The sequence below is a fragment of the Centroberyx affinis genome, unplaced genomic scaffold (genome assembly GCF_046629955.1).
Source record: "Centroberyx affinis isolate AG114_WGS23_722 - 3 ecotype Tasmania unplaced genomic scaffold, CSIRO-AGI_Caff_v1 ptg002343l_1, whole genome shotgun sequence".
In the NCBI taxonomy this organism is placed as follows: Eukaryota; Metazoa; Chordata; class Actinopteri; order Beryciformes; family Berycidae; genus Centroberyx; species Centroberyx affinis.
The window spans coordinates 305,985-317,309 of record NW_027280607.1 but is presented as its reverse complement, the minus strand read 5'-3'; the positions used below and the strand labels follow the sequence as shown (position 1 = coordinate 317,309).

General features: G+C 43.1%; 1 protein-coding gene across 4 annotated transcripts; it reads left to right on the top strand.

Moving 5' to 3' along the window:
- Positions 1-1,635: 1,635 nt before the first annotated feature.
- On the top strand, positions 1,636-9,791 carry svopl (SVOP-like). 4 transcript variants are annotated; one of them, XM_071533251.1, is made up of 17 exons: positions 1,637-1,781; positions 2,578-2,661; positions 3,134-3,243; positions 3,841-3,929; positions 4,033-4,131; positions 4,227-4,298; positions 4,387-4,511; positions 4,607-4,670; positions 6,640-6,765; positions 6,888-7,016; positions 7,142-7,215; positions 7,356-7,552; positions 8,770-8,881; positions 8,985-9,066; positions 9,210-9,299; positions 9,474-9,587; positions 9,688-9,791. In XM_071533251.1, the coding sequence occupies exons 3-17, from the start codon at positions 3,135-3,137 to the stop codon at positions 9,697-9,699; spliced, it is 1,494 nt and encodes a 497-aa protein (XP_071389352.1). In that variant the 5' UTR covers positions 1,637-1,781; positions 2,578-2,661; position 3,134; the 3' UTR covers positions 9,700-9,791. The 4 variants fall into 4 exon arrangements, with proteins under 4 accessions (XP_071389353.1, XP_071389351.1, XP_071389352.1 ...); XM_071533249.1 differs by having other exon boundaries at positions 3,838-3,929; XM_071533252.1 differs by lacking the exon at positions 2,578-2,661 and having other exon boundaries at positions 1,636-1,781.
- Positions 9,792-11,325: the final 1,534 nt, after the last annotated feature.

Here is an 11,325-nt window from a genome sequence, read left to right as displayed (position 1 = left end):
TTGAATGGACAAAAGATCCGTCCGGCAAAGGTGCCAACACATCCCTTCCACGGACCAATAGCGAACCAGAACTCTTCACCGACTGGAGCAAGTGACTTTCTGATTGGACCTAGCACCTGTCAGTCAAGCTGTAGGACTAGACCACGCCTACAGGATCCTATGGTGCTATTTCAACGACTGGGATGCGTCTGCACCTCTTCAGTCACACTCTCACACACCCTGGACATACTAGGGGTTACATGTTAGATGCAGACACACACACACACACACAGAGACACACACACACACACACGTGCGCTGCCATTATAAAGGAAAAAACACCCTGCGGATGTCGGTAAACCTGATTCCAAAGAGAAGGTCGACTCTCACATCGAACTCTGGATTTCGAGCTGCTGCACTGCAGTCTTCAGCATCTCCTGAATGTTTCCTAGATATCTGTGTTTTCTAGAGCTGCGTTTCAAAGTTCTGTGTTTTCTAGATCTGTGATCCTCAGTGAGTATAGGCCTTATCCACCAGGAGGCCGGTGGCGTCGGCCCTCTGCCCTCTGACCCCCGGAGCCGGGGTCGGGTGTCGCTCTCTCTCAGAAAATACCATCACATTCCTGTTGTTCCTCTCAGAGGGCGTGTTGTTTCAGCGTCCGTTCACGAGCCCGGGCCCACTGCCAGCAGGGCTCGTCTAGAGGCACGTTCAAGAGCAGCCACCCAGGCGTGTTCGCAACTAACCCCCAATCCGACTATGTGTTCCAATATTTTCCCTTCTCTCTCTCTCCTCTCTCTCCTCTCCCTCTCCTCCCTCTCCCTCTCCCTCTCCCTCTCCCTCCCTCTCTCTCCCTCTCTCTCTCTCTCTTCTCTCTCTCTCTCTCTCTCTCTCTCTCTCTCTCTCCTCTCTCTCTCTCTCTCTCTCTCTCTCTCTCTCTCTCTCTCTCTCTCTCTCTCCTCTCTCTCTCTCCTCCTCCCTCCCTCCGGTGAGCTGCATCCCTGTGGTGTTTCAAGTCTGAAAGATGTGTTTGACAACCATTAAAGAGATGTGTTCAAATTCAACCTGTGTCACTGGATTTTCTGGATTTTTTTTTTTTTGGTGTGAAAGTACATACCAGTACAAAACTTGCCCTGTGGCAGCCTACTTGGATACTGCTGTTGTGGTATTCCTATCTGTGCTTGTCACAGGACAACCAAATTCTGTGGTGATGTACCTTAAATCATATGATAATGTACCACTGACAACACATCCCGTTATCTTTATAGCCTACTGATATTACTGCTATTACTGCTACTTCTAAATACTACTACTGACATGAAAACTAAGTAAAATATATATATATAGGCTATATGAAAATAGACCTTTAATATGTAGCCCACCTTCCCTACCTCCTTTACCTGTGGGACAATGTTACACCGATACTTGTAAACAACCCCCACCCCCCCCCCCTCCACACACACACCCACACACACCACCCCACCTCAGCCACACATACACACACACACACACACACACACACACACACACACACTAACCTGATAGGTCTTAATACTTGTGTTCCTTAGACAGCCACCCAACCCCTCCCAACGTAAAACAATGCCATCTCCCTCTGTCCCCCCCGCCCCCCCCCCCCCCCCATTACCTTTGGGGAAATGACGACGACACTTCCTGATACACCTGGTGCAGGTCAACAATAACACCTTATGCTGAAGATGCCGCCGGTGATAAGTGCACATTTTACATCCGCAACAGCATGAAAGGAGAGAAGATTACGAGTTTCAGACTGAAAAACAAACAATTGTGTAAGTAGGCTCACTACTAAATCCCGACAACCTCGTTGCGAATTCAAATTTAAATAGCCTGTTGAATGTCCTTCAGCTGCAAGGGGAAGTTACTGTCAACATAAACCATAATGCTGTTTAACAATTTCGTCTCAGTTGAAACGTAGTTTATGATTGATATTCCACATTAGCCTTCGGCTGCACTAGTAGACATAGCCTAGGCTGTTTGCTCCCCGGTAGCCCCGTCGCGTGCCTTTCTCTCTTAAATTGGAGAAAACTTTGTGCCAAACTCTATTAAAAAATCCGACAGTTTAATGTTGCCTTGCTAATAGGCCGAAGTGCAAACATGGTAGAACATGACTTAAGAGCTTTAACGAATCGTTGTGGTATTGGGGTAAATTCGGCATGTAGATGATCCATCCAGCAGCACTTTATTTCAATAGAATCTAATTTTTAGAATTGGTTCACACTGCTCCGCTTCTGTGTTGGTGGGTGATAGTGTAAATTACAGGCGAAAAACCCAATTAGAAAAGTTCACATTTTCTTGCTGCTGGGTGTATTTGATATATGCCGAATTGAAGAGTAGTTCCTAACGATTTGTTAAACGTCTTAAGTCATGTCCTTCCAGGTATGTACGTTTGCCGACAAGCAATGAAACATTATAATGACTTATTTTTAAATGGAGTGTTGCGTCTCTCAAATCAGAGCACAGCACAAACCGCAAAAATATAAAATTAATCCTGCTTTATGTAGCCTACTGCAGGATTTTATGGACTTTCCAGTAATATCCCATCTCTACTGCTCCTTTCCTCACCAGGCTGCGACTCGTTTCCTACCAGGAAGTAAGGTTGGAGGAAACGAGGAGAGGAAAGGAGGGGAGTGGATAAGCGAAAGAGGAGAGGTGAGCAGAAACGGGACAAAAATTATTGATGCAATGGCCCCATCAATCAAGGCCAAAGGCAAGGCAAATTTAACGTTTGCAAATATTTTACACATGAATATGGGCTAATGTAAATGTTAAAGGATTGTATACTTTTCAACGAGCCACTATATTCCTTTTCTAAATTTTTCCAATCTTTCATTTTTCTGTGTTGTATTATACATATTGTTTAATATACAATTAGATTCTAATTATTGGCTGTTTGAAAAGGTATTAGTTACATTTTCAGAAAAGCATTTATTTATGCCTTTTTGCCTTAAAAGAGCATATTTCCATATAACTTGCATCAGTTTAATACTAAGAATTTGGGTAAGTTTAGGTGGGTTAACCCTAACCCTTCACTACATCCCTGTATATGTTCATTTTAGGCTTCTCACTCACTTATGTAGCTCTACTTCCAGCTGGAATACATGTGTAAAATGGTTTGTTGCAGCATGGGTGAGTCTATGAAGGCTCAGCTGGTCAACGCCATCCATCTTCAGGAGGTGGAGCTGCAGGAGAACCCTCAACACCGGCCGCCTCCAGACTTCAAGAACAACAATGGTGAGTCCCACTCACTACTTTCTACCTGACAACACCGCTCATCTTACACCCTGACTGGCATTTATTCTCCCAACACGAGTATTTTAACATCTTTCTAGATCATTATGAAGAGATTAAAAATGTGATGTAAAAATTATGTGAAAATACACCTGCTTCAATTACAAAGTGGGGCTGTAATAGAGAAAAGCGTCCCATCCCCGCTAATTGAGATGCCTCAGAATAGATAGAATAACGTCATCTTACATGATTTCTGGGTTTTCAAGTTAATTTTTTTCCCAACAATTACCCCTCGCTGCTATTTGGAGCGGCTGACGTGCAAAGTTGCGTCGTGCAGCTTTAAAGTCACAAAGGAAAAATGACTTTTTCACCTTGTTAGCTAATTGTCCATATCGTAATATACAGCTATTTAACAATAAACACCAAAAGATGTATGATAATTTCACTTTCTTGTGTTTTATATCAAATTCCCATTACTTTTACCTGAAAAAGTAATGGGAAAAGCACCAGAAACGCATCAAATTAGGGAAACAAGATGCTCTCAAAATGCCGTTTGATGGATGAAAATGTGTGATGTTGCATTGTGTTGTGATCCAGCAGAGCAGACCTACACAGTGGAGGAAGCAGTGGAGACCATTGGCTTCGGACGCTTCCACATCCTGCTGTTCATTATCATGGGCAGTGCCAATGTGAGTGTGTGGGGTTTTTCTAACTTTATCAAAACCATAAAAAATGCTCTTCTCTGCCACTTTCTATCTATATATAAATGTGTGTTTGTGTGTGTGTGCTTAGATAGTAGAGGCAATGGAGATCATGCTGTTGGCAGTGGTGTCTCCTGAGATCCGCTGCGAGTGGCGTCTGGATGACTGGCAGGTTGCTCTGGTCTCCACGGTGAGTTATACAACTAATCATTGCATTCAGACCAATAGGAGCTTATTGCTGTAGTGTAAATTGGCCTAACACCCCCTTGCTTCATTTCACTCAAGATGGTGTTCCTGGGCTTCATGGTGTGTGGAGTCCTGAGTGGATACATCGCAGACAGATATGGACGCTGGAAGGTTGGTGGTACTGGAGATGTTCCCCAATTTTGATGTTGTTTCATGTCTATGTGATCACTGATTTTCTGATTTTGTGTGTGCTGTGCAGGTGGTATTTTGCGGTTTCGTTTGGAGTGCCTACTTTTCCCTCCTCACCTCCTTTGCTCCCTCCTACGGCTGGTTCATCTTCCTACGCAGCATGGTGGGCTGCGGTGTGGCCGGGGTCTCCCAGGGGTGAGGACACACACACACACACACACACACACACAGAAATCCTCTTTTCCAGAAATATAGCGTCCTGATTTTACGACACCTCTTCCCCACTTCAGGTTTGTCTTGAAGACAGAATTCATCCCGGCGAAGTACAGAGCTTTCCTTCTGCCTCTGGCCTCCGTAAGTCTCCAGGGTGTACAAAGTGACACCATTATTTCTGGTGTTCATCCAAACCTGTCAGGATCACTGTTATACCTTAAATCAGTGGGGTGGGTCATTCTGCCTTAAGGCCTACCTAAAACAATGTCATTAGTCTGGATTTCAGTGGAGAGTTTAAGTGTCCCACGCTGTTTCAGAGGCTTTTGTTGGAGCCCCATGTATAACACTCCTCCTCCAAAATCCACATGCTCTGTTTGTCCGCAGGATTAAGAGGATGATTCTGTGGTACTGGAGACTTCAGACACATGTAAACACATCAGACACAAATTGGTTAAAACGGTGCTCAGAACTCAAAAGGACCATAATGTTTTTAGGGCTATCATTATCTGCATAGACTGTCTATATACCTGTCAGGATCTGTGTAACTCTCTCCCGATCTAGGAGTCATGTGTAGCGTGTTGACTCTTTGCATCAGGGTGAGGAAGAGTTGTTGCCGGTTGAAACATGTCATGTTTTTCTGGGCAGCGGGTTGAAACGATCCCTTGAAGATGGAAACTGTGTTGTCACGTGTTCTTTGGGGAACGTAATGCTTCAGTACTTCAGTAAAAAGAAACAGTTTTGCATTTATACAACAAGGAAACTCTGGGACTGTGAATTGGTCTCGATCCCTTCCACCTTCAGGCGCGATATTTCAGACACCATTGGTCCAATTTTGATGAAACTTCGGGGAATGATGCATCTCACTACTGAGTTCTGAGTGTCATTTACAAGACTATAGTAATTGGCACCAATGTAGCACTGCCCAAGGGCAGTGCTACATTGTCTGTTTAGTTGTCCATCCATCGTGTGAGATGTTTCAGACAACACTGGTTTGATTTTGATGGGATTTCAGGGAATGATGCATCTCACTACTGAGTTCTTGGGGGGGAATGATGTATCTTGCCTTCTCATTTCTGAATAACACATTTATACTGATCAACCTAAGAGAAGCTAAGTTTGTTTGACAGGGAATGTGGTGCACATGTCCAGCTATCCTTGTTCAAAAAAATTGCCTCTGGGACTGTAAATGTAGGTCATGCTGGATATTCTACCATTTGGAATTTTTCCTGAAGGATTTTACTACCCATCAACACCAGACATAGCCTAAGTTGACTGAGGTACACCTATACTACATATACTACAGGCATATACTGTACACATACTCATGTTCTATTAAAGGGGGGGGGGGGGGGTATTGTTGCTTAATTGTTATTGATTGACTTGCAGTGCGACTGCGTCATTGGTGCGGGACAATATGTTCACTGTTTCAGTGTATCTTGTTTCAGTTTTGTTCTGAACACAGCATATTTTTTTTTTAAAGATTTATTTTTGGCATTTTATGCTTTATTTGAGAGAGAGACAGGAAGGTATGGGAGAGAGAGCGAGGGGAGGACATGCAGCAAAGGACCACGGGTCGGATTCGAACCCGGGTCGCTGCGGGAAGGCCTAAGCCAAATGGTACGCGCCCTACTCGGTGAGCCACCAGGGCGCCCCACACACAGCTAGCATATTAAAAGTTCTGGAAATTCAAAGCACCTTAAAAATTTGAATAGTGCATGCGCGCACATTGTGAAATACAGCCAAATAGGGAGTTAGATGCTTTTAGTTGCAAAAAAAGAAGGATCCAGTAATAATACATGATCATATCATATCACTGTTTTTTAAATGCCCATTTGGCACACAGGTGATTTTGGTTTGGATAAACAAAGTTTTAGTGCATTTCCAATGTCTTGTCTATGTGAATTTGACAGTAACCAAAGTAACTATGACTTTATTTTCTGACTACATTTAAAATGATTGACATTATTAATAGTTGGTAGTCGGAACATCCTTAAAGCTTACTGTCATCATCCTCACCATTGCCATCTCCATCATCATCAACACTGCCAAAACAGGCACCGCCACAAATTGTGATCCTTTGTGTGTGTGTTTGTGTCTGCTGTCACCATAGATCTTCTGGATGCTAGGCTCCATGCTGATCATCATCCTAGGAATGACAGTGGTTCCCACCCTGGGCTGGAGATGGATGATCCGTCTTTCCGTTGCTCCCAGCATCATCCTCATTTTTCTATTCAAGGTGGGGCGTGTTCAGGACTGACCTAACCCGTTGTTGACCCCATGCCTTAGCTTGACTCTTCAGCATCGGGGCAAGTCTTGAAATTGATGCATGCTTCGTCTTCTCTCTACACGTGTCTATAGTTCATTCCAGAGTCGGCCCGTTACAACGTGTCTGCAGGTAATATAAAGGGCGCTATGGAGACTCTCCAAAAGATTGCCAGGATGAACAAAGCTTCCCTACCACCTGGACGACTGTTAGAACCGGCGGTGGTAAGTTAATATCTGTGGCTAAGAGACTTGACTTTGGATGTTAATTTGAAGACCTGACAGTGATGGATGGATGTGTCCGGTAGTGATGGATCTGTCCATGTTGTGTGTGGGTTTCTGTGTTTTAGAGTGAGAGGGGCAATTGGCGTATCCTGCTTAGTCCATCATTCAGGAGGACGTCTCTACTGCTGTGGTACACTTGGTAAGGCTTCCCTTCCCCTTCATCCTCCTATTTTTCTAATCGTCCAGTCCTAGATGAAGACCATGTAGGTTTCTCCCCAACTCTGTGCACTAGGTTTTGACCAATATTGTAGTCCAATATTTAATACGTGTGTCTCTTAGGTTCGTAGCGTCCTTTTCCTACTACGGCTCCGTGCTGAGCAGCTCAGAGCTGCTGGAGAAGAACCTGCTGTGCATGTTGGACGCTGACGGGGAGCACCAGGTCAAGCACCGCCATGAGGACGGACTGTGCTACTGCATCCCCTTCGGATTCAGCGACTACCAGACCCTGCTCATCAGCTGCCTGGGCGAGGTCGCACGTGAGTGAAGGATGGGAGTGGGGTGTGTGTGTGTGTGTGTGTGTGTGTGTGTGTGTGTGTGTGCAAGAGACAGATTTTCACTGTTTAAAGGAATACACTAAGTTTTAAGCAGATTGTCCCGTTAGTTACCTTACCTGTTAAGTGATGAGAAAATAGTGCGCCATGCTAACACTTTAGCATACACTATGTTGTTAACAACTTGTTAGCAATGAAAAGTTGTTTTGTTTTGTTTATTGTATGGCCTGTAAATTCATAAATGTTAAAAACGAATAACATTAAATGTAGCTGATGTAGCCAGGTTTATTTTTGGAACTATATTCATCTGCTGCATGATGATTTTTAGTTGTACACAGTCTCCCAATGCCACTGTTGCTAACTTGGCAACTTTTTCTGGATTTAACAACTTTTCAGACCCCCTGGCAACTTTATTTCTAAAAAGCAACTAGCAACAATTCTAGTTGCTGGGAACAATGTTAATATGTTGACTCCCATTTCGCAACAAATGGTGCAGGTGATGCCAATGCATGAGCATTTGCTCTACTTGCTTGTCTAATCCAAGAGGTCTGAGATCCCAGCACTTACATACACAGCGTAGCCCCTAGCGCAGGGAGAGCAGGATTGGTCTAGCTAATATATTCATATGCAAATCAGTGCATGAGGGTTGACAAAACTGCTCATTGTCCACCACCGTCACTTCCTAAACTGTCAACACATGATGAGCGGTCTGAGCGGGCGGATCTGTGTTCAGATTTGTGTAACCACATAACACATAGGCTTATGAAAACAATGGGTCAGCCAGCGCAAAGTGGTTTGGCCAGTGATCACGTGTTGACAGCTTTATGCAAACAGGGGGAGTAGTCCCTGGGAGGTCAACACAGACCTGCCAGTCTTAGCGGCATATCATTACATTATTTACCATCAGCTTTAAAGCTGCCACAACTTTTGAGATAATGCTAATGGCCTGCTATCACTCAATGTAGTGTATGCTAAAGTGTTAGCATGGAGCCTACTGTCACTCAATATGGTGTATGCGCAAGTGTTAGCATGAAGCACTGGAGCCATTGATCTACCAAGGACACATGGATGATTTATGTTCTCATCACTGAACAGGTAAGTTGACCAACAGAACAAGCTCCCTCAAAACTTGGTGTATTCCTGTAACACATATCTAACATTCCTCTCATTTTCCCCCTCCTCCCTCCCTCCTCTCTCTCTAGTCATCCCTCTAAACATCGGTCTGTTGACTGTCCTCGGACGGAAGATGAGTTTGACGGTGCTGCAACTCCTGTCGGCCCTGTTATTCATGTTGGTCAACATCTGCACCACCATGTATGAGATGCACTCGCTCACCCAGTCCTTCACTCACCCTCTATTATTACAATTTCTGTTTCAGCGTCTTGACAGCTTTCTGTTTCCCTTTGTTTGCCTCTAGGTTTGGTTTCACTGTGCTGCTCTTCTTGCTCAGGTCTCTGGTCTCCATGAATTTTAATGTGGTCTATATTTATACTGCTGAGGTACGCAAACATTGCTTTCTTATACTTGTATACACGCTGCTGATTATATTGGAGATTTGGATATTTTTTGCCAACATTGTCACTTGTATATAATTACATAGACAGTATGATGTATGTATATTTGTGTATTTTTTCCATCCAAGGTGTATCCCACCGTAGCACGTTCTCTAGGAATGGGCTTCTGTACCTCCTTCAGTCGCATTGGAGGCATGATCGCGCCCTTCATAGCTCAGGTATGTTCATGGCCCCATCGATTGGTTCTGTTCAACATCTATATCACAACTCTTGTGTTTTTTGTGTTTTGTGTCCCACCTAGGAAGCATTCAGTTTGGTTTCACTGGGGACACAAAATGGTGCGAGTTAAATCACCCCATTGATGTCTTTTACGTAAATGTGTGTGGTTGTAGGTGTTGATGTCAGAGTCAGTAATACTGGCCCTGTCTCCCTTTGCTGTGGCCTGCGTAATCTGTGCAATTGGAAACTTTCTACTCCCCATTGAGACCAAGGGCCGAGCTCTCCTGGTAAGACATCATCTATTGTTTCCTCACCTAACCTTTGTGTAGAGTTTATTTTCTCCTTTGTCGTGGGTTTAATCTTTAATGCACTTCTTTTTCTTTTCAGCAAACCTCCTGATGTTGCCATCGATAGAAAATATCTAAAGTCTGTAGGCTATTTTATTATTGATGTACATCTAATGTAAAAATATTAAATATGTTACTTACATCAACTGTTCTTGTGCCTTAATTATTCCAGTGGGTCGGGAGAGTTTTTTCAGAATATGGGCCATAAAGTGAGTTTTGAAAGCCAGAAATCTGGTCAAGCAATCAGCTGACTAATTTTTGTGTTTCTTGGCATTGTTCCTCGTTTTTTATGATTTTGTTGCACTGCCAAGTATACTTTCAAATCAGTTCAGTCATTAAGATGTAAAGAACGACTCTGTCTCTCTTCAACACTAGATGGAGACATCTGCTGGCTCTTGTATAGTGAGCAGCATAGTCTCCGTCAGTGGATTAATGTGGATTTGACACCCTGAGAGCCTGTGGGGATTATTTAAAATAAAAGGAGATATTCCCTTTCAGCCCATTCAATCCCACTTTGCACAGATGCACAACTGAGGGACACCACTATGTAGTGTGTGTGTGTTTGTGCAAAGGGTAGAGTATGACACTCAAGCTGGGAGTCGACCATTCTGTATCAGTAAGCGAATGCAGTCTAAGCTGCAGTGTAAACCAGTAGGTCAACGATAGATTAAACCTTCTCTGATTTCTGACCTGGATGGGTTAAAGGAAGCAAAAAGAAATGTGTGTGTGGGAGAGAGAGAGTGGTAGATCCATTGGTTATGCACACACTTAGAGTGGGATACTACTCTACAGGGTTGCGTAGTAACGGAATACTTGTAATGGCTTTATGTATTGTAAATACAAATAAATTGTAACTGTATTCCATTACGTTGCCTAAAAAAATTCAGATTACAGACACTTAAATTAGAGGATTTCTTCTGGGAAGCTCAGAAGGCCATTTAAATAGTGGCAGGTGTTATACGTCTTTATAAAATGTGGCAAGACAATTTAATGAAATAAGTTTCATGAACTTCAGAATTTTTCACTTTTTTCTTATCTGTACCTGTACTTTTATACCTCAGATTTGCCAAAATAATTTGAAAGTAATCAGAATACAGTACTGAGTTTGGACAATCCCTTGAATTACATTACTGATTACAATTTTGATGAGGTGACTAGTAACTGTAATGTAATACATTATAAAGTAACCCACCCAAACCTTATTCTGTTCTGTGGTTGATTGTTGATCAGTTAGATCTAGTTAGGCTCATTCTCTCTAAAGTCCTTTGAGACATGCACAGAGAAAGGACTATTTAAATAAACAAATTTATCCAAACTGAATATACTTTGTATTGTGAAAGTGTAAATAAAGTTGTTAAAAAAAATAAATAAATAAACAAATTTGAACTTGAACTTATGCATATATGCAAATTGTAACCTAGGGGAGTATGAACACTTGGCAACAGGCAAGGTGAAGTTTGGTTGTGGCTGGTAAGTTTGTCTATTCTACCAGACACTTTGGCAGGTAAAGGTAAGGTGTCTCTTTTCTGTTCCGAAAAGCAGTTTGGCTGGTAAAGTTGTGAAAGTGTCTGTTGAGTTTTGGAATGCACTGTTGGCACTTGCCTCTTTCCTGTTAAGTCAGTCTAGTGATCTTTCTCTCCCTCCAGCGCACGTTCCCAGGGAATGATCTCTGCCTTCC